This window comes from Scyliorhinus canicula, chromosome 12 (assembly GCF_902713615.1).
Source record: "Scyliorhinus canicula chromosome 12, sScyCan1.1, whole genome shotgun sequence".
NCBI classification, from domain to species: Eukaryota; Metazoa; Chordata; class Chondrichthyes; order Carcharhiniformes; family Scyliorhinidae; genus Scyliorhinus; species Scyliorhinus canicula.
The window spans coordinates 49,947,404-49,971,521 of record NC_052157.1 but is presented as its reverse complement, the minus strand read 5'-3'; the positions used below and the strand labels follow the sequence as shown (position 1 = coordinate 49,971,521).

General features: G+C 44.9%; 1 protein-coding gene across 1 annotated transcript in view; it reads left to right on the top strand.

Moving 5' to 3' along the window:
* Positions 1-24,118, top strand: part of adamts17 (ADAM metallopeptidase with thrombospondin type 1 motif, 17) — a 584,360-nt gene that overhangs the window by 327,646 nt on the left and 232,596 nt on the right. The window contains 1 exon segment of the mRNA XM_038813320.1: positions 8,630-8,731. Within this exon segment, the coding sequence (XP_038669248.1) occupies positions 8,630-8,731 (102 nt within the window).

Sequence of the window (24,118 nt, the reverse complement as noted above, 5' to 3'; positions counted from 1 at the left end):
ATCAATTAATCACAAGACAAGTAGTGGATGAAACTGAGGCTTTAAAAAGCTAAACAGAAAGCCTCCTAGCCTCTGATCCCGAACTGGGGCAGGGCCGGAGGTTGGCCACCTTTATAATGAGCCTGAGGGGAGGCGGAGCCACCAGGCAGTGGTTTACCGCAATACATGTAGTACAGTAACAATTTACCATAATACATATAATATACCAACAATGGTTAGCCACACTCTGTTGATTATTCTTGTGTCTACTATGTACGTACTGTGTACGTTCCTCGGCAGCAGAAAAATACTTTTGACTGTACTTCGGTACATGTGACAAGAAACCAAATCAAATCAAATAAAGGGGATGGTGTGTGAACCACTCTTGTGGGGGGGGGGGGGGGGGGGGGGGTGGTGGTGGTTCACTTTGGTAGGTGACAGCCCCCAGATAGTGTGGATAGAGGTCCAGATAGGGCATGGGCAGGAGGGTAGGGATGTTAACCACAACAAGAATGGGATCCAGTATTATTGGGAGAGGCGGGAGAATAACAAGAGGAAGCTCAACCTTTACATTGTCAGGCTCAAGGTATGCATCTGGCCCACGGACTATGAGGGAGCGTACAACACTGTCTGGGATTAAAATGAAGAACCACCTTCCAGTTAAACGGACTCCAAGCTGTGGTATAAAGAGACAAAAGTCCTGTTCCCTTTTCACCAACACACCTTTATTTCGCCCAACAGACTCTGCACAAGACTCTACACATCACCTGCCCCAGAGGCCACCTGAAGCCCCTTTACATATCAGTGTCAATCATTGAACACTTAACATAAATGAGACAATCATTGAACACTTAACATAAATGAGACAACTAATTGCAATGTCTCTTAACCCATTTCTTAACACCAGTAACTCCAGTAATGCCGTTGGCTCAGAACAATCTGATTGGGAGGTGTCTAAAGCAGTGTTTGGGGTGCGCAGTGCTGGGCTAAAGAGCCCCTTCTGCGGCACTCTCTCACTTTGGTGCAGCAAGAGTAAATAGGAGTCAGCTCAGTTAGACAGGGCGAAGACCTCATTGGGGAAAAAGCCACTGAGTGCCAATGCTTTCATTCACATTGTTGAAGGGATACTCCGAACTCAGTGCTTTCTAATCACAGTTGCTCAAGAGTGATCCCTAGGAATGTAGACTCTGTGAATGGAGGTAAATGTGAAGGTGACACCGTTGCATCACATATGGCATTCCATTAATGAAGGCCAGTCATGTGTTCAGCAGAATTGTAATTCATTATGGGTCAAAGGGCATCTGTCATTAACCATGAGCAACTGATTGGCCATTAGAATTCCACATCTGCGAGTGGTCATTAGAATTCCACATCTGCGATTGGAGTACAGAGATACTTTGGGTCATTTCATTTGCACCTTGTCATCCCACACAGGGCTCCTGATGCCACATTTCTGGGGTGTCATCTTAGTCACCTCAACATGTGTGCCAGCATCTCAGGGACAAGGCACATCGGACACCATGCAAGTCGGGCAGGAATGGCTGTGGACCCTTACATTCCCCATCAGCTTCATATTCAGAACTTCTCTTTCTTGACCCTTAGTTATTCTTGTCTTCAGTGTTTCCTTTCAGAGGGAAGATAAAAGGAAAAATGAATCCAATGCTCAATGCTGCCTTTGTCTTAGTTCTAATGCAATGGAGGAGGTGAAGGATGGAGAGACCTCCTGAGCACAGCTGCAGTAGGAGGCACTGTCTGAGGAACATGGTCAAGGGGAGCCAGAGCATGAACAGGAGGGAAGGCCCACAAAACTCACCAGACCTAGTGTTTATCGTGCAAGAGTGTTCTATTTACAACTGAGTGAGACGCAATGATGGGCAAGTTTGCACATGTTCCGAGATCTGGTACATCACTTATGCTAAGTTCTTCTGGAAGACCTGACTCTATGTGGGGTTTGGAAGCTATCTCCTGTCAGTGACTTTAAGGGTGGTGACAACGCTCAATTTCTTTGCCTCTGTGTTTTTCCAGGGATCAACAGGTAACCTGTGCAGCATCTCTCGGTCTGCAACACATCGATGCATAAAGGAAATCACAGATGACCTTTCCAGGAAGGCCTTTCATTATGACAGGTTTGCTCTGGATGAATATAACCAGGCTTCCCAAGAGCACAGGGTGGACCAGTTTGCACCCATGTTGCTGCCGGTCTCCATGGCAGCAGTGCCTAATCTTTATAAATTGTAGTGGTTATCATTCCATCAATGTACAAATGGTGTGTGATCATTGGCACCGCATACTGCACTTTGGTGCAGTGTACTCTGTCAGTTGCCATGACTCCAACACCCTCGTACATCCAGGTTTTCGATGGGCCAGTTTATCTGCAGGAATGGCTACTTGGGGATCAGGTACCTATTGAAACACTGGCAGATGACATTGGTGCGTTGCCCTCAAAGGCGTTCCGAGGAGAGGTACAACACTGCTCACAGCTTCACACGCTTCCTTATAGAGTAGACCAAAGGGCTTCTGAAAATGCACTTCAGATGCTGGAGCACTCAGGTGGCTCACTACAATACACTCCCAATAGGGTTTCCCACATCATCGTAGTGTGTTGTGGCCTGCACTGTTGGCAATGCAAAGAGATGATCCCTTGCCAGAGGGTGAATTGGAGGATAATGAGAGGTCATTGGAGGATGAAAATCCGGAGGATCAGGAGCCTCAGGAAGCTGCTGAGGGTCAGTATGAGCACAATGATGCAATGGAGGAAGGAAGATCATAGATAGAATCATCATAGAATCCCTGCAGTGCGGAAGGAGGCCATTTGTCCCATTGGATCTGCACCGACCCTTTGAAAGACCACGCTACCTAGGCCCAATCCACCCCCCCCCCCCCCCCCTCATTCCTACAACCTTACCATAAGGGGCAATTTAGCATGGTCAATCCACTAACCTGCACAGACTGTGGGAGGAAACCAGAGCATCTGGAGGAAACCCACGCAGACACGGGAAGAATGTACGAACTCCATACAGATAGTTGCCCGAGGTCGGAATCGAACCCGAGTCCCTGGTGCTGTGAGGCAACAGTGCTAACCACTGCGCCACCATGTCGCCCCAAAGATGCGGGAGACACATCCATGATAATTTAATTGCTGACAGGGTCCAGGAAGTATGGAGTTAAAGTGAGGGCGTTTGGCTACATCTCTCCAAGTACTCAATGCAATTTCCTTTTATGTCGGGAGATGCCCAACCGCTTGCAGCGAGACTGAGTCCTGCATTCACACTTTGCCATTCTGCTCTCAGGAATCGCTTTGTTCTGCACTGCCCTGTGAATTACATAAATGTTAATCTTAAAGTGGGACACTGTCACTGAGTCAGAGGAAGGCTAAATCTTGATAGGGGCTAGGTCACAAATCTGTATATACATTGTCACATTAAACACCTGTTCACACTGTTACAACCTGCCTTGGTGCTTTGTCAGATGGGTGTGAGGGGGGCGCTCGTCTGGGCTGGCCAGAGAGAGTGGGGGGAATGGGGTGGACATTGGTGGGGGGAACTGGCGGACATTGTGGATGGCCTGGGTTCCACCACCCTCCACCCTCCTGACCATCCCCATCACCGTTATCCCAGGGACTCGATGGGGCTGTGTGATAGAACGGCCAGCTTGCACTCAGGAATCACCCAAGTGGACGATGGAAGTGCTACCGTGGTCATGAGTCAGACGTTGTTAAGCGATGTGGAGCACCAGAGCTCATCACAGATCGGGTTAGCATCATCCTCCAACCAATGGCCCGCGCAGCGTAGTGCAGCAGGTATGTAGCACAGAGGGGGTTGCAGCCCAAGGGGTGGGGAGGACGGGGTGGGATGCGATGCGCTGTCTCTGTCCCTGGCCAGTCCTCTTCCGCCCCCCACCACCCTAGTTGGTGAATCTGGAGGCAATCAGAGCATCCCGTGCGCATTGGCCCTGATGCATCCTGCCTTGCCTCCATGTCCTGCCCATTGTCCCCCATCCTCGCATCCTCCCCATCGGATGAGGACTGGCATTCCTCCTCCTCCACCTCCAGCACGTCACCTCTCTGCTGCGCAATATTGTGGAGGACACAGCAGGCCGCCATGATGCAGGCCTGGTCCATTTCAAGTCTAACATGGGCTCCGCCAACGGCTTCCTTTGCGTGTCCGTGGTATTTATTCCACAACTGGGCCAATACTTCAACATCTACGAGGGGGACAGCCCAAACACACAGTGCTTCACCAGCCGCCTAAGGCGGTCAAAAGTGAGTGACCGACTCACACGGAGACCGCACAACCATGTTGAACCTACAACGTTGCATTATAACGGAAGGTTTCAGAGCATAGTGTTCAGCCACTTGTGCAACCAATTCATCAAATGATTTGGAGTCTGGTGTAGTTGGGTAAGTAAGACTCTTTATAAATCCAAAAGTCGGGGTTCGACAGGCGTTCAGGAGGATCACCTTTTGACGTTCTTTCCCGCAAAATAACGTTGTCCTGAAAAAAGTACCTCATACGTTCTGTGTATTGGCTCCAATACGCAGACTCACGTTTAAGGCCTCCAGCTTACCAAACAGCGGCATTTCCAATCTGTATACGCTCACGTTTCTGCACGGTTGTTGTGTGGGGTGGCTAGGCATTATAACCAGTGGGTCTGGACTATCCTTTGACCTTGTCTCCAGTTTAATGATCAAAGCAACCAGCAAAAGATTTATTTTACTTTTAAACAATAATCTGCCCACGGCAGTAACTATCTCCAATCATAGTCCCCTTTGGGACAACCGACATACCGGTCCTTGCTCGGGCTGGCTTCAGCGCTCAGTTCTAACGAACCCACCTAGTGGGCCTACCTGAGATGTTCGTACTCCATGAGCCCCACGAGGAGATTGATAATGTTTTCCCCGAAAGCCTCGTGGGAGGGTTTTGACAAACAGTAAGCAATTTCTTGTTTATCTGTGACTATTAAAAGTGCCTTGCATCGTGGAGAAAATATCTGTTCTCACTCTCTCCGGGTAGTACAGAAATTGCGCAAAATATTAAAGTTGCCTACATGCCTATTTTCAATGTAAAGTTTACCTTGTGTTCACTTAGGCAGCGCAGAAGGATTAGGGAAGCTGTTTAGATTCTTATTTGTGCTCATTATATGAATGGTCGAGGTCCGGGTTTACTCCTGGTTCATTGATTTTGCTGTGCCCACAACGTTAGATTTTGCACGTGGCCCGCGCAGTGGGGGGATTTGGCTGCTCCACAGTGACTGGTATCCCAGGCTTGGGACAGTGTTGTGTCCCTGGTTGAAAGGCGTGGAGAGGGCATTGCTGTGACAGCTGGTTGCAGATAGTGGAGGCTGGAATAATAACCGACAGCAAACTGAAATCTCCCTGCTTTTTCCCAGTGCAACTGGTCAGTAAGCAGGCTGGCTCTTTAACATTTCCGTTACCCTTCCCGGAGAAGAACATCAATTATTCCAGCACCCGACATTCCTGTAATGTGCAATGGAAAATAATCATTTCCTCATTGTGTAATATTCATTTTATTATGGCACGTTTGACACTGCTTTGGCAGCAATATACTGAAATGGATATTTATATATTTAAATGGAAAAAATTTAAGGGTAAAACGTGGGAGGGTTTGGACTAATTCAAAGAGCAAGCGGAGGTGCAATGGGTCAAATGACCAACTAGTGATTTGAACGATACTATGCACTGGTCGAGGGGGCTGTGTGACTCCCAGCTGATTTGGCCCATGGCTACTTCCACAGTTGCGCAGTACAGGTTGTATTTAACTCTTGCGGTGCTAAATGGTAAAATCCACCTCCACCGCCTGAATTAATGGAGTCACGTTTATGACAAACATAAGGAACAGCTATTTGGAAATTTTCAGTCCACATGTAGCCTTGGGTAGCTGTCCCTTGTCAACAGTAGCACTGAACCGGTCAGCAATAGCTACAGACCAGTCCATGGTGAACAGATTTTTCATCAGTGAACAAACTCCACGTCGCTGGATGAGAAAATTGCCTCCTGAAGTTTTAATTTCCTCCGTTGGAAAGCTGCTCTGCCTCTCTGTGAAAGCTCATTAATAAAGAGCTAATGAGCAGCAACAGAATGCTTGGGGGAGAAAATTGGTGATAGCCGCACCTTTATTGAGGGTGGAAGGAATGTGGAGTGATGCAGAACAGATCATTTTCATTTAATTGCTGGTTTTCCACCAATTTTAATGAACTCAATTTCTATAGTTCTTTTCCTGACCTCAGAATGTCAAGACGTGCTTCAAAGCCAATTAATTACTTTGGAAGTGGAATCTGTGTTTTAGTTCTGGAAGTGGAGCTAGTAATCTGCGCATAGCAAGTGTCCACATGTGGCAAATGATAAATATTAGCCAGGACTCTGGACAGAAACTCTTCCAAGTGGCGCCATAGGATCCTTTGAGCCCACCCATGAGAGCAGAAGGCCCATTAGCTTAATGTCTCAGTTGAAAGATGACACCTCCGGCAGCGCAGCACTCTCTCAACGTTGTATTGGTATATAAACCTGGATTATATGCTCAAACCACTGGAATGAAATTGACCCAGAGCCAAGAGAGTTCTCCATGAGCTAAGGCTAATACCTCGATGACACTGTGCATCTGAGGGGAGTAAAAAACACCAGAAAGCACCCAGAATGCGATAGATTATGACGCCTAAAGGCAGACGCACATATTTTCCAACTGGCTGCCAGCCTGACCGAGAGTTGGCCTCTGCTGGATCTCAGCCAAGTAAACAGGGTGGTTTATATAATGGGTGACCAATCCGTACGGCCAGTTTCCTCTCTGAAAGTCTATCCCATAAGTGCCCTCAGCTACGTTTGTGGGTGAGAGGCGCTGGTGGAGGATGCTTAATTGGAATCTGACCTTCTTCCCAGTTTTAGAAATGACTTGGTACAGGAGCACATTAAGAAGTCTCACAACAGGCTAAATGGGAGGGGGAACTTGGGGAACAGATAGAGGACGGGACTTGGGCGGATGCCTTGGAGAGAGTCAACTCTTCCTCTTCATGTGCGAGGCTTAGTCTCATCCAATTTAAGGTGCTGCACCGGGCCCACATGTCCGGGACGAGGATGAGTAGGTTCTTTGGGGGTGAAGACAGGTGCACCAGGTGTTCGGGGAGTCCAGCGAATCATGCCCATATGTTCTGGGCATGCCCGACACTGGAAGAATTCTGGCAGGGACGGTGTCGGGGGTGGTTGGATCCAGGGTCAAACCAGGGTGGCGACTCGCGATTTTCGGAGTTGCGGTGGAGCCGGGAGTGCAGAGGGCGAAAGAGGCCGATGTCCTGGCCTTTGCGTCCCTGGTAGCCCGGCGGAGGATCTTGCTGCAGTGGAAGGATGCGAGGCCCCCAAGTGTGGAGACCTGGGTCAATGACATGGCGGGATTTATAAAGTTGGAAAGGGTCAAATTTGCTCTGAGAGGATCAGGACAAGGGTTCTATAAAAGGTGGCAGCCTTTTCTGGACTTCCTGGCTCAAAGATAGGTATCTTGGTCAATCGCAGCAGCAACCCGGGGGAGGGGGGGGGGGGGGGGGGGGGGGGGGGAGAGCAAGGGGGGGGGTGTTCCTTATTATAGTTTATATATTTTTTCGCTACGGTTATGTAACTTAACATTGTGTTAACTTAAGTTGTTGTTTATATGTTGGGTTGTTCATTGAGGAGGGGCGAAGGTTCATGATTGTTGTCATTACTGTTATCGTTGGTATTTTAGTGTGGTTTGATGTTGTTGTATAAATTCAAAATTTTTCAATAAAAATTATTTAAAAAAAAAAGAAGTCTCACAACACCAGGTTAAAGCCCAACAGGTCTGTTTCAAATCACTAGCTTTCGGAGCACTGCTCCTTCCTCAGGTGAATGGAGCACTGCTCCTTCCTTCACCTGAGCAGTGCTCCGAAAGCTAGTGATTTGAAACAAACCTTTTGGACTTTAACCTGGTGTTGTAAGACGTCTTACTGTGCTCACCCCAGTCCAACGCCGGCATCTCCACATCATTGGTACAGGAGGTGGGACAGGCTCCCAATGACTGGTGATCCTACTTTATCAAAAGGATCCTGATAGTCATTTTGAAATCCGTTTACAGCCTATCTGAAGAGGATCCTGAAGGTAAGTTCCTCACCCATTGTTTTGTGGGGTTCATTGGTGGTGTGTGTGTGTGTGGGGGCAGGGGGGGGGGGGTGGTTTGCAGAATGTCTCCTCCAATTCCACCAGTCAGAATTGGCCAGGCTGTAACTAACAGGCAACATCCACCCTGTTGCCTATATAACTTGTTGGTCTGACAGTGATGGGTGAACTGCTGATCTGTTTGAGACTGTGGTGGCACTGAGGAAAACATGAGATGCTGCTTTTTATTTTGCAAGGGCGTTAAGGTTCTGGAAGGAGGCAGGTAGATAGAGTCAAGACAGAGAGCAGCAATCTAACTACATGGAGGAATGAGGGAATCTGGACTACCTGTGACCAACAACTATGCAGCTCTATTATTTATTACTAATAATTATGGATTTAAATTGTCATTACAGGATGGGAATTTTCATTTAATTGTTTATTGGTGACATGCCTTTTCAGTTGATGGATATATTCAGCTATTTGATACATGATGGCCCCAAAATCTAACCTACAACTTCCCTTTTACTTTAGCATTTAATGTGCGCTGGCCTGTGGTGTCTGGTAGAAGAGGACCAGCCATGCAGAACAAAATTGGATCCTCCGCTGGATGGTACAGAATGTGGTGTTGACAAAGTAAGTTAAAGATCTGTAAAATCCCAACAGATTCACACTTAAATAGTTTTAGTTCTGTGTTTCGATATTACACAGCCACTGAAGGTCAATCAAATCCTGCTATGCCACTCCACAAAACCTGGCAGGACAACATGTTATTTTAAAATTTTTCCACTCAATTTCTCCAAAGCATGTACTGTTTCAAATTATTATTCTCTGAGTGCCTGCCGTTGTTCCCAAACCATTTTGCGGCTGTCGAGGGAAGCTTTGGATGGGCTGCCATCCATGGCCGAATTGAGGCCCTTCACTGAGCAATTAATGTCCAATTAAGAGAAATTTGCGCTGTTGTTTTGATATAGTGGGCGGTGGGTGGGAGAGGCTGTTGCACAATGTGCAGCCCGACAGCTTTAGCTCTGTGAATTGTTGACCAGTAGAAGTAGGGGGAGCATCTCTTGCTGGACCCCGGTGCCAATTAGAAGCCACCCCCCCTTCTTCACAAATTTGGTTCCCCTCACACTATCAGCAGCACCAGCAGTTGCCACTATTCCTGCTAGTTGGCAGAGTTGCCAACCTTCAATTGGTTGGCAGTTCTTATGAGGCAGGACTTCCTCCTGGAGATGATGGATAGAAGTCTCACCTCGTGCTAATTAAAAGGGTTGAAATGGGATGAGTGGAGGTGGGTTTGCCCCTAACATTTACGCTGTGGTGTGCAGTGAATGTTCTGAGACTATAACCCAGCCTTATGCCCCTGTCATTCTCTGTTACTATCTGTGCCCTTTGCTGGTGCTCTACATCAGCCTGACCTCTAGCCTCTAGCTTTTTATAAAACTGTTTTTCATCACAAATTCCTTCTGTTCTGCCACTGTCATTTTTCCAATTGCTACAATTTCCTTGTTCCTTGTCTCTGCCAGAATCACAAATGGGTCCTTTCTTCAAGAGAAACAGCTCTAATTGAAGCAATAGCTGAAGAGTTTTAAAAAACTTGCCCAGCAGACGCACAAGAAGATGGAAATTAAACAGCATTTTAGCCGTCAGCCCTACAGTTCCACCCAATGTCAGGCCTCTGCTCATATCCTAGAAACCCACCCCAGCACGAATTCCAGCTGCTTCTTTATCATGAAAGGCGCAATAGTGCTTGACACACCTAGGATTTCCGTGAGGGGTGCATGTTGCTGAATGCACCCAGAATGAGCTGGACACTGTGCTTGTTTCACTGAGCTAGATTTACGCCCAACTTCCGACACAAACCCATGAAACCTCCATCAATTCCGTGGCGGCAAGGAGTGTCATTAATTGTTGGATGGGATGTCACAGTGAGGAGTGGGATTGGCAAGGAATGAGCCATTCTTACTTCTTCTTAAAATAAGTGATGGCTTCTGCAGCAACATAGTAGACCAATTGATTATTTGCTGCTGGTGCTTTCACTTTTTAATCGGCTTCAATGGACTGCTGGATTCTATTGACCGTAGAATGTACCCACAGTTAGATGAACATGACCCTGCCCCCCACCCCGCTCAACCCTAACCCTAATCCCTCCTTTGGCCAGTGCAGTAAAAGGGGCTCAGCTTCTCAATTCAGAAGGGGACCCCAGATCTGTGAATGGGCATTGCTGGGGGTGAAGCGACTGTTGAACGAGAGTGAGGAAGTCATGATGCTTATGTGTAAAGTAATTATGAGTGCACCTTATTTTTCTAAATTCTGCAATCTTTTCACTATTTCATTTAATTATGGATGAATCTTTTATCCTGTGAAAACTCCAGGCAACAATCTCATTAAAAACTTCCTCTGATAAAATGTGACTGAATCAGTGAGGGCGACATACAGAAGAGGGGAAGAGAGAGTTTCAGAAAAAGGTAGATAAAGAGTTATAAAGACACTGACAAGTTTGTAACAAAAGAAAGAAACTGGAGATGGAAAGAATTTATGATGAGGAAAGAGAGAGAATAGAGCAAGAGTTCGTTGCAGCAAAATTGAGGAATAACGGGCGGGATTCTCTGACGCTTCACGCTGGGATTGTGCCCGGGATTCCGGCGGGACGGCGTATCCGCGATTCTCCGCGGACCCGCCAGTCCCGCATGCGCGGTCAACACGCCGCCGGTTGAGGCTGTTGGAACAGGTCTCCACGGCGATTCTCTGGGGTCGACCGGCTGAACACCCGCTGGCATGGTTGACATGTGGTACCACCCGGCGGGAGCTGGGACCTGCGGCTGCGGTGGCGGTTCTGGTGGGGGGCGGGGGTATCTGACTCAGCGGTGGCCAGGCCTGCGATCAGGGGCCACCGATGGGCAGGCCATCGCGATCTGGGAGGGACGTACCTTTCTCCACGCAGGCCCACTGTGTGGCTCCGCCACGTCGGCGGCGCCCACGCTGAGGTGGGCCGTCACGCGCATGCGCGGCAATGCGGTCTGGCTAGCAGGGCCCTGCCGGCAGACAGAGCTGTGGGACACACGCCGGGGATCTGCTAACCCCCTGGAAAAGGGAGAATCACCCCGGACCTTCAAGGAAAAAGTCCGGAGTGATTCCCGCCCATTTTCCGACAGGCATAGGGACTTAGTCCCCAGAAGGGAGAATCCCGCCCAACACTTTTCCATCAGTTGCACAGACTGAAGTTTGTAAGTTCTCTATTCACAATGGACAAAAGTCTCAGAGTGAAACAGGAGCACTTGCAGATCAGAAGTTTCTAAAATTGTAGAGGTGTCACAGTTATCATGGAGAGGTGTATCGCAGCCTGCAGGTCTGAATCAAAGGCCGGCCTTGCGTGGCATTACACTTCGTTCCTGTTTTGTTATAACTCGTTTGGATCACCAGATGGAGCATATTTCACCACTGGAGTGCACTATCTGGAGAGTCAAAATGACACGATTTGTGTAACAGGCAGCAGTTGGCAAAACTGCTCCTGAGGCTGTTCCTTCTTTGTGCTAAGGAAGGAAATATGATTAAAAGGCAAATTGGCAGGAATAAATGGGAGCCAAATCTATAAAAACTGTTTGCGCAGAGTAGCTAGGTAAATGGTACTAATTGATGTTAATGATGCTTTTTGTCTGTGTTTTTTTTTTGCAGTCTTAGCGTTTATTTGATCCTGAGCAGAGTGTCCACCCCATACCCTCTCCATCACCAAGACTGCTTAATCCTCCCTCTGTAACACTCAACCGCTGCCCAGACTTCCCAGGTGCCAAAGGAGGGGATAGCTTAGGGTGTAAAAGACTGTGGCCAGGTTTCCCCATTGCGGAAGTGGCAAGCTATTGGCCACTAGCGGGAACTTCTGGTCCCGCCGAACCTGCTGACAATTTGCATGGCCCGCCGGCCTCTGCGTCAGGGAACCTGCCATTGGGGGGGTCGATTCGGGCAGGATCGGAAGATCCCACCAGTGGAAAGGGCCAAAAGGGCAGGGGTTTCCGGCCTCAACACTAGAAGGCATCGTCGCAGGCGGGGCAGGAAAATTGAGAGAGATGTTGATTTTTCACAGCTCTCCAAATTTTCCCGTCCCGCCTGGGGTCGGAAAGTCCCACTCTTTGAAAAGGGAAGGGGAGGAGGAAGGGAAGAGTCAAAAGCTGTGGTTCATGTTCGAATCAGTGAAAGAAGAAGATATCAAATTGGGAGCCTGAAGAGGGTGTTCAGGAATTCTGTGTGATTTATTAAGGGTTGAACCTTGAAGATAGGAATCTGAGAATTACTTCCAGTACCACCTCTGGTCCGTATGAAAACAGTAAGGTAAGAGGTAAATGTAGCTGCAGAGATAGTTCAGAAGGAAAGAGTTCAGCCACCTGGAACATTGGGCTCAGTCTGGGGCCATGGACAACTGAATGAAATATCGTGTGAGAGTACCTTTTAGAAATGGGTGTTTACTAACGCAGTGATGTCAGAGAGTGGGTGGAGCTGGGCTGTCTGTCAGCTTTTTACTTTCGTTTTAGGCTGTTTGCTGCAGTGTGTGTTTTAGTTTAGATTTCAGAGCTGGATAGCTGCAGTCACAGCCAGAAGGTGTATTAGTATCTCTCTCTGTAATCTAAAAACTGTAAATCGATCCTTTGGTGATTTAAAACTAATAACTGCTCTCAGTAGTGACTTTAACCTGATGTGTTTCTGTTAAAAGTGTTTTTTTTTAAGTCTTATGGATGTTAAAAGGACAGCTTAAGAATTACTTAGTGTTGTATTTTTTGTGAGTTATATTTGAATTGATGGTTGCTAAGATGTTCACTGTATGTTTTAAAACGGTTAACTTGAGTTCATAGAATAACCATTGTTTTGCTTTAAAAAATACATTTCCATTTCTGCTCTATCACACCTGTACAATCATAGAATCATAGAATTTACAGTGCAGAAGGAGGCCATTCAGCCCATCGAGTCTGCACCAGCCCTTGGAAAGAGCACTCTGCCTAAGCCTCCACCCTATCTCCTTTATCGCCGCAACCCGTCAACCCCACCTCACTTTTTTTTGGACACTAAGGGCAATTTAGAATGACCAATCCGCCTAACCTGCAAATCTTTGGACTGTGGGAGGAAATCAGAGCACCCTGAGGAAACCCACGCAGACACGGGGAGAACATTGGGGCAGCACAGTAACCTTGTGGATAGCACAACGCTTCACAGCTCCAGGGTCCCAGGTTTGATTCCGGCTTGGGTCACTGTCTGTGCGGAGTCTGCACATTCTCCCCGTGTGTGCGTGGGTTTCCTCCGGGTGCTCCGGTTTCCTCCCACAGTCCAAAGATGTGCGGGTTAGGTGGATTGGCCATGATAAATTGCCCTTAGTATCCAAAATTTCCCTTAGTGTTGGGTGGGGTTACTGGGTAGTGGGGATAGGGTGGAGGTGTTGACCTTGGATAGGGGGTAGGGTGCTCTTTCCAAGAGCCGGTGCAGACTCGATGGGCCGAATGGCCTCCTTCTGCACTGTAAATTCTATGTAAAATAAAAACATGCAGACTCCGCATGGACAGTGACCCTAGCTGGAAATCGAACCTGGGACACTGGAGCTGTGAAGCAACTGTGCTAACCACTATGCTACCGTGGTATGGGCTGTGTGCTCCCCACACCACAATCTATTAAAAGTTGTGGGTCAGCTGAACTCCATGATACACTTTGGGGTTCTCTAAACCCTGGCCCATAACAAATTGGGGGCTCGAGGGGGATAAAAGTCTATCTATTGGATTGGCTTAGTGAACTTAAATACAATGAGGGGTGAGCATATTGTCGTTGCTTTTCAGGTGTGGTATTTTCGTTTAAGTAGGGAGTGTGTTGTGGACAATGGCTCTTTCAGAGGCTCTGAAGTTTTTGGGGGTGGAGACGGTCACACGCAGTACCTTACGGACAGGACTAAAAGCAGATTGTTAGATTTGGCAAAAGCATTGCAGTTAACATTACCTGACAAAATGAGGTAATTATGGCGTTGGCTAAGCATTTAAAATTGCCTAAGATACAGTTTCACTCATTGGAAATGGCAAAAATCCAGTTACAAATTAAACAAATGGAACATGAGAAATAATTAAAGAAGCTTGAATACGAGAGAGAGAAGAAAAAGAAAGAGAGGGAAAGAGATATCGAGGAAAAAGAAAGAGAGAGAGAGGAAAAAGAAATGGAGAGAAGAAAGGAGAAAAGAATGAATAGCCCTAGCAGAACAAAAAGAAAGAGAAAGGGAGATACAGATCAGGGAAAAAGATAAAGAGAGAGAGTTGAACTTCAGAAAATGGCCATGAAACATGGCAGTCAGTTAAAATTGACATACGTAACGGGAACCGCACAGTTGGATAATAGAGATGAGGATAGTGAGAAAGAGCATCAAAGTCGAAGGCTTGGTGGGAATCTATTTAAATATGTCCAAGCATTATAGAGAAATTATACTTTTGGAGGAGTTTAAAAATTCAATTCCTGATGCAGTGAGAACTCATGTGGAAGAACAGAGGGTTAAAACTGCGAGATTAGCAGCAGAAATGGCAGATGATTATGAATTAGTTCATAAATCAAAGCTTGGTTTCCGACATCAGTTTCAGCCTGTGAGGGAGAGAAACTGGGGACATGAGGAATACTCAAGTGGTAAAGGTAAAGGTGATCTGATGGGAGATAATAAGGAGAGTGTACCTCAGACTAAAAAGGAAATCCAGGAGGGTGGAAGAGATATGAAAAGTTTCAAATGTTTTCACTGTAATAGACTAGGCCATGTAAAGTCACAGTGTTGGTGGTTGAAGAAAAGCACTGGGAAGGCTGATGTGGTAAAACAGGATAAGACAGTGGGGTTTGTTAAAGTGGTAAAGGAAAGCCCAAGTGAAGTGAAGAAAGTTCAAAAGATTGTACAGCCTGATCAAGAGGTGATTGATAAGAAGGTGCCAGATGTCTTTAAAGAATTTACTTGTGTGGTAAAGTTTACTCATGTGTATCAGGAGGAGCAGGTAAAGAAGTCACAACTTTAAGAGATACGGGAGTTAGTCAATCTTTAATGGTAAGAGATTAGGAATTATGTAGTTGGGAAGAATGTTGCCAGAAAAGGTGGTAATATATGGAATTCAGGGTGAGAGGAGTAGTGTTCCATTGTATAAGGTAAGGTTGGAAAGTCCACAGAAGAGTGGTGAAGTGGTAGTAGGGGTAATAGAGAAACTATCTTGTCTAGAATACAGTTTATCTTGAGTAATGATATAAATGTAATTATATCTTTATGTAGTCCAGGCCAATAAAAATGTTTTTGTATTTTAGCTTGAGTTTTCCTTATTCCCAAATGACCTCCCACTGGTACCTCATGTGCAACTCGCAACACCTCCTTTCTATACCCTACCGGCAATACTACTTGATGAACTTCTGTCCATTTTTCATCCGCCTGCATATGTAAAGGTCTCCATTTTCTCACCAAGACATCGCAGGTGGGATGATGCCTACTGTGGTTGATAAGCCAGTGGAAAATCAGACAACTGAAGTGACTGAAGAGTTGAAGGACGAATATCCTGGGATTTTTCCGGATTGTGTAGTGACAAGGTCGCAAATTCACAGGTTAAGACAAGAGGAGAAATCAAAGAATGAAGATGACGTTGAAGTGCAATTGTCAGAAACGATTTTTGATGAGATGGTTGAAAAAGAACAAGAACAGGTGGAGGATGAGGCGGATATTTTTAGTTCAGGAAAATTGGTGGAGTTACAACAGAAAGAAGTAGAAATAATACGGATGTATCAGAAAGCATACACAGAAACGAATCTGCGTGTATACCAGAGCGTTATTACCATAAAATTGATGTGTTGATGAGAAAATGGAGACCTTTACATATGCAGGCGGATGAAAAATGGACAGGAGTTCATAAAGTAGTTTTGTCGGTGGGGTATAGAAAGGAGGTGTTGCGAGTTGCACATGAGGTACCAGTGGGAGGTCATTTGGGAATCAGGAAAATTCAAGCTAAAATACAGAAACATTTGGCCTGGACTACATAAAGATGTAGTTAAATTTTGTCAATCATGTCACACATGTCAAGTGATAAGGAAATCTCAAGCGGTGGTAAAACCAGCACCCTTAATACCAATTCCAGCGTTTGAGGAACCTTTTACAAGGGTCCTAATTGATTGCGTAGGACTGCTTCCCAAAATGAAAAGTGGGAATCAATATCTTTTGACTGTAATGGATGTGTCTACCAGGTTTCCAGAGGCTATTCCGGTATGTAATATTACAGCTAAAAAGATTGTGGAGGAGTTACTTAAATTCTTTACTAGATATGGACTACCCACAGAAATACAATCGGATCAAAGATCAAATTTTGGCTCAAGGTTATTCAAAGAAGTTGTGGTTAGCTTAGGAATAAAACAATTTAAATCAACTGCGTCCCATCCAGAATCACAGGGAGCGTTAGGAAGGTGGCATCAGACATTAAAGACAATGTTGAGGGCATATTGTCATGATTATCCAGAGGATTGGGATAAAGGAATTCCATTTGTACTGTTTGCAATTAGGGATGCACCTAATGAATCAACCAAATTTAGTCCTTTTGAACTAATTTTTGGTCATGAGGTAAGAGGACCTCTTACATTGATTAAGGAAAAATTGGTGAGTGAGAAATCTGAAATTACATTATTGGATTACGTGTCAAATTTTAGGGAACGATTAAATAGAGCAGGTGAATTGGCTAGACAACATTTACAAGTTGCACAAAATGTGATGAAACGGGTAGCGGACAAGAAATCCAAAGTTCATAGTTTTGCCAGTGGAGATAAAAATTTAGTATTGTTCCAAGTGCTTGGTGAACCTTTAAAAGCAAGGTTTGTGGACCTTTTCAGACTGCAAGGAAATTAAGTGAGGTGAATTATGTGGTAAAAATACCAGATAGAAGGAAGACTCACCGAGTGTGACATGTGACTATGCTTAAAAGGTACTTTGAACGGGAAGGAGAGAAAAAAGGAGGTTTTAATGATTCTAACTCAAAGTGACGAACCAAATCCAGATGACTGTGAATTTGACATAACTCAAATTAAATTAGAAAATGAGGATGTTCTTAAAAATTGGGATAAATTGTTGAATTACCTTCCAGAGGAAAAACAGACTGACCTGAAAGAGTTACTGATATCACGTGGGCACGTTTGTAGAGATAAATCGGGATGTACTAAAATGGCTATACATGATGTAGATGTGGGACAGGCTGTTCCAATCAAACAACACCCATGTAGATTTAACCCTTTAAAATTGACACAGATTAACAAAGAGATTGAGAGTATGCTTTAAAATGGCATAATTGAAGTGGGTTGCAGCCAATGGAGCTCACCCATAGTGATGGTACCAAAACCAGATGGTATCCAATGGTTGTGTGTGGACTATAGAAAGGTCAATACAGTTGCAAGAATGGACTCTTATCCTATCCCACGTTTGGAGGATTGCATTGAGAAAATTGGACAATCAGCTTTTATTTCCAAACTGGATTTACTTAAAGGTTACTGGCCGGTACTTTTATCCGAAAGGGCGAAGGAGATTTCAGCTTTTGTGACTCCAGATGGTATATACCAGTTCAAAGTTTGGCATGAAAAACGCACCAGCCACATTTCAACGGTTAACGAACAAAATCGTTTCAGGATTACCCAATTACCATGTGATAATTTTCAGCCAGACATGGAAAGAAAATTTAAAACATCTGATGGAGTTATTCGATCGACTTCAGGAGGTGGGTTTGGTGATAAACCTAGCCAAAAGTGAATTTGGAAAAGCCCAAGTCACTTTCCTTGGCCATACAATCGGACAAGGTCAAATGGTCACACGGGATGTGAAACCAACAGTTATTGAGGAGTTTCCGAAACCCTCAAGATGAAGGGAAACAATGCGATTTCTATGCATTAGTGCATTTGATCGAACATTTGCGCAAACGTTTTGTAGCGTGATTGCTTGCTGATGGACTTGCTGAAGAAGAGTAACAAATTCCAGTGGATAGCGGAGTTTCAACAGGCATTTTAAGAGAAATGCCGAGGCGTAGAGAAATGGAAGTAACGTGCAAGGACCTTCTTGTTCAAAGAGACTGTCAATCGAGAAGGATTTCAGTTGGAGGAAGAAAAACGAGAAAAAAAAAGGACTATATTATTATACCTGTTTGCGTGTGTTTTTGAAAATAAAAAAGTATATTTACTGTGTGCATTTCTTAAAGGATAGTGAAAAGGTGAAAAATGAAACTATCTTGAAGTCGATGGTTTATTTTTTTTCTTGGGCGGAGGTGTCATGTGAGAGTACCTTTAAGAAATGGGTGTGTTTATAAATGGGTTTGTATGTAAATATTTGTAGTGAGAGTACCTTTAAGAAATGAGTGTTTACTACTGCAGTGATGTCAGAGAGTGGGGGGAGCTGGGCTGTCTGTCAGCTTTTTACTTTTGTTTCAGGCTGTTTGCTGCAGGGTGTGTTTTAGTTTCGTTTTCAGAGCTGGGTAGCTGCAGTCACAGCAAGAAGGTGTATGAATCTCTCTCTGTAATCTAAAGACTGTAAATCAATCCTGGTGAGTTAAAACTAATAACAGTAGTGACTTGATGCGCTTCTGGTAAAAGCTGTTTTAAGTTGTATGGATGTTAAAAGGAAAGCTTAAAGTATTACTTAGTGTTGTATTCTTTGGGTTTGTATTTGAATTAACGGTTGCTAAGATGTTCACTGTTTGTTTTAAAAAGATTAACTTGAGTTCATAGAATAAACATTGTTTTGCTTTGAAGATACTTTTCCATTTCTGCTGTACCACACTTGTAGAGTGGATTGTGTGCTCCCGATACAACAATCTATTAAAAGTTGTGGGTCAGGTGAACTCCATGATACACTTTGGGGTTCTCTAAACCCTGGCCCATAACAGAAACTAGGTCCAGCACCCTTATTGAGTGATTAATTATAATCAGCATTAATGAGCTATAGCCACACATTGACATTGCTATGTTCAAAGTAAGTGAGTACTCTAATTGGCAGGACGTGAATACTGATGTACACTAGGGATCTGTGTTGGTGCTTTAATTATTCATATTATTCATTAACGACTTGGATGATGGCATAGAAAGTCATGTATCCAAATTTGCTGATGATACAAAGTTAGGCATCGTTGTAGCCAGCCTGGCATAAAATTGTAAGGAGATATTGACAGATTATCTGGAGTTGGGGACCAAGTATAATGTGTCAAAGTTCGCTGATGACATTATGATGAGTCATAGAGCCAAATGTGAAGAGGACATTGAAAATCTGCAGAGATATAGATGGTTTAAGTGAAAGGGCAAGGGTTTGGCAGATGGAGTACAATGTTGTTAAATGTGAGGTCATTCACTTTGATATAAAAATGAACTATTATTTAAATGATAAAACTGCTGCTGTGCAGAGGGACCTGGCTGACCTTGTGCATGAATCGCAGAAAGTTGGTTTACAGGTGCAGCAAGTAATTAAGAAGGCAAATGGAATTTGTCCTTCATTGCTAGAGGGGTGAAGTTTAAAAGCAGGGAGGTTATGTTGCAATTGCGTAAAGGATTGTGGAGCCACACCTGGAGTACTCTGTACAGTTTTGGTCTCCTTACTTGAGAAAGGATGTACTGGCACTGAAGATGGTGCAGCGGAGATTCACTAGGTTGATTCAGGAGTTGAAAGGATTGGCTTATGAGGAAAGACTGAACAGACTGGGACTACACTCATTGGAATTTAGAAGAATGAGGGGAGATCTTCTAAAAATATATAAAATTATGAAGGGGATAGATACGATGGAAGCAAGGAGGTTATTTCCACTGGCGGCTGAAACAAGAACTAGGGGGCATTGCCTCTAAATAAGGGGGAGCAGATTTAGAACTGAGTTGAGGAGAAACATCTTCACCCAAAGGGTTGAGAATCTGTGGACTTCTCTGCCCAGTGAAGTAGTTGAGGCTACCTTGTTAAATGTTTTTAAGGCAAAGGTAAATAGATTTTTGAACAGTAAAGAAATAAAAGATGACGGTGAGCAAAGTGGAGCTGAGCCCACAAAAAGATCAGCCATGAACTTATTGAATGGTGGAGGAGGCTTAAAGGGTCAGATGGCCTACTCCTGCTCTTAGTTCTTATGCTCTTATTGGGTGAATAGGCAGAATTGTGGCCAATGGAATTCAGTGTTAGCCAGTGTGAGGTTATCCATTTTGGACCAAAAAAGGATATAGCAGGGTACTTTCTAAATGGGAAGAGGAAATACAGAGTCGCCCACTTTTGTGTTGTAAATAATTTTTCCAGGTGTACAGAGTTGCTGCTGCTGAGCTGGTGCACAATACCCTACCAGTTATTCTAGTTTATTTTTTATTGTATTTTTTTATTATTTACTATTTTCTTTTCTTTGGTATGTTTGGGTGTGCCCTTCTCTTCTATATATGTGTATATATATGTCTCTTATCCTGTGTACATAACAGTAAACATAGTTTGTTCAAAAACCCAATAAAAAACATTTATTAAAAAAAAGTACAGCGGATGTCCAAAGAGACTTGGGGGTTCAGGTGCATAGATCCATACAATGTCCTGTACAAGTGCAGAAAACAATCAGAAAGGCTAATGGTCTTTATATCCAGAAGATTGGAATAAAAAGACACAGGGATTATGCTGCAGCTGTACAAAACCCAGGCTCATCTTCAAGATATTAACAAGAAAAGACAGGGTAGCTAAAGATAAACTATTTCCACTGGTTAAGAGATTCTAGAACTAGGGGGCATAACCTAAAAATTATGGCCAGACCGTTCAGGAGAAATGTTACTAAGCACTTCTTCATGCAAAGGGCGGTAGGGGTTTGAAACTCTCTTCCCACAAACAGCATTGAAGCTAGAACAGTGGTTAATTTTAAATCCGAGATAGATAGTTTTGTGTTAAGCAAAGATATTAAGGGCTATGTGCCTAAGGTATATGGTGTTAGGCCACATATCAGGAATTAATGGAGGGTCAGGCTCAAGGGATTGAATGGCCCACTCCTGTTCCAATGATTTATAAAATCAGTAATAGACTTATCATTCATGATAAGGCAACACTGGGATTATTAGTTTCAAGATAGTTAGTAGATATAAGAGTGAGCTTGTCTGTGCAAAACCCCACCATGATAGAGGAGTTAGACTGAGCAGTGAGTGTTTATGTCCGAATGCGATTGGCACAAGTGGAGTTTCAGATCACTTCACCTCAGACCCCTTAGTTAAAAACGCAAAGACACTGCGCCTCTGCCTTTCCCGCCGGCACGGTACTCCACCAGCCCCGTGGTGGTGGCGGCCCTGAGAGTCTGGGGGCAATGGAGGAGACATGTGGGAGCAGAGGGAGCATCGGTCTGATCTCCAATCTGTAATATTCACTGGTTTGCCCCGGGAAGTATGGATAGGGGGTTCTGGATATGGCGGTGAGCAGGGATTGAGAGGATGGGGGATATGTTTATAGAGGGGATCTTTCCGAGTATGAGGGCACTGGAGGAGAAGTTTGGGTTGGCGAGGGGAAACAAATTCAGGTATCTGCAGGTGCGGGACTTCTTACGTAAACAGGTGCCAACCTTCCCACTCGTACTGCTGAGGAGGATTCAGGACAGGGTAGTTTCCAGAGGGTGGGTAGGAGAAGGGAGCATCTCTGACATTTACAAGGAACTTATGGGGTCAGAGGAGATACAGACCGAGGAGCTGAAGTGCAAGTGGGAGGAGGAGCTGGGAGGAGAGATAAGAGGATGGTCTATGGGTGGATGCGTTAAGTAGAATCAAACCATCCGCAACATGTGCCAGGCTCAGTCTGATACAATTTAAGGTCATTCACCGGGCTCACATGACAGCGGCCCAGATGAGCAGATTCTTTGGGGTGGAAGACAGGTGTGCAAAATGTGCGGGAGGACCAGCGAACCATGTCCACATGTTCTGGGCATGTCCGAAGCTTAGGGGATTTTGGCAGGGGTTTGCGGATGTCATGTCCACGGTGTTAAAAACAAGGGTGGCGCTGAGTCCAGAGGTGGTGATTTTTGGGGTTTTGGAGGACCCGGGAATCCAGGAGGAGAAAGAGGCAGACGTTCTGGCCTTTGCTTCCCTGGTAGCCCGGAGACAGATACTATTAGCTTGGAGGGACGCAAAGCCCCCAAAGTCGGAGACCTGGCTGTCGGACATGGCTAGCTTTCTCTGTTTGGAGAAAATCAAGTTTACCTTGAGAGGGTCACTGTGGCAACCGTTTGTCGATTTCTTCGCGGAAAATTAATTGTCAGCAGAAGGGGGGATGGGAGTTAGTTTAGCTTAGAGTAGGGGGTTAGTAAAGGTGGGACCTGGAAGGGAGGGAGATGGCTTTTGCACTATGTTTATAGTTTCATGTACATTGTTTGTTGTGTTGTGATAATATCAAAAATACCTCAATAAAATGTTTATTAAAAAAACCGCAGAGACAGAGATGTTCTTTTATCAGCTTCACTTTGTGTAAAAGAGGCCACTCCAAAATTGGCCTTTTTCTCTTAAATATCATTATCTATGGCTGTCCCATATTTATTTCAGTTTTTATATTCATGTGATTCAATTGAGTAGATACAGAGAAATAGCTTGCTCTGGGAGGAGAAGCTAGAACAAGGGCACATTCTAAAAAACAGAGTTATCTCACGAAAAGGGAAATGGCTTTTTTTCTACGTAATGGGTAATGACAATCCGGAACTCACTCTTAATAGCTGACATTAAACTGGCTGGTCTCTCTCCCGCCCTCCATAAATAATAATTAATATTTCTCTGGCCAGTTGGTTCTCTAGGCTCTTTAGTTCTGTCCTCAATCTCTGGGCATCAACTCCTCCTTCCTCATATCTCACAGCACATTGTGATCACTCCAATCAGCTGCCCAGAGACATCTATAGGAGGACACATGAGGTATTGAACCTGATGGGAGGGCATGAGGGTGATTCACAGAGTGGGGCAGAAAAGGCTGTGCAATTGTTTCTCACTTGCTTCATTCTAGGACACCGGAGGATTTCCTGTCACAGTTTGTGAAGGAGGAGAGCTCTTTACTTCCCACCTTCCTATAATTTTATTGCTTCCTTCTCCAAAAATTGCAATGTTTTCTACTTGCAGAGGTTGAGGGTGAGGGTTTGAGCTCTCCCACTTGTCGGCACTCTCTCCAGATTGTTGTCTGCTGTCTTGCTCTAAGAACGGACAGTGAAATGGAAACATTAGCTTCAATAATTATAAGATGCAGTAAAGCCAGGTGTCTAATTGCAGTCCTAAAAGCTGTAACTAGCAATGACATTCCACATAAGGTATCGAGTGGGCTGATTCCAATACATGAGTGAAGGAATGGGGGGGGGGGGGGGGTGTAAAAGGCATGACATGTTCATATAAGCATTGACAATAAGCTCTTCAAATACTTTGGTGATTGCAGGTTGCAGACCCATGTGATGCAGGTGGTGGCGTTGGCAACCATTGCCCTGCTTGATCTGGGAGGGTTGTTAAACATATTCTGCAGCATTGACTGATCATTTGCCAATGTTTGCATCTGGCACAAAATATCTTGGAATCTCCTCACACTTCTCAGCAGCTACACTCTTTGGACCCTGTTGCTTGCTGAATAAAGCTTCCTGTCAGCCTTCTTCTGGGCCTTTCCCAGGAGATTATCTGAATTGTGGGTGAAAGGATGCTGGGTGAGTTGGTGCCATTTCTGATGGGCTAACCCTGGCTTCTGTTCACTTCACCGCCATTTTAATCACAATGGCAACAATTTGCATTTGTATCGCACCTTGAACAAAGCAAGAGTACTATCAGGCAGGATTTGAGGTGTATACGAAAATGTTAAAATAGTTTGCCAAAAACACGGTCAAAGAGACAGGTTTTGAGAAGTATATTGAACAAGGAGAGCGAGACAGGGATTTTTTTGGGGGAAATTGCAGAGCTTATTGCCTTTGCAAATGAGGGCACGGCCGCCATTGATGAATCAGTTAACATCAGGCATGAAAAATGAAATAGAATTGGAGGAGCGCCGAGATCTCACATTTTGTAGGGCTGGAAGAAATTGCTGAGATA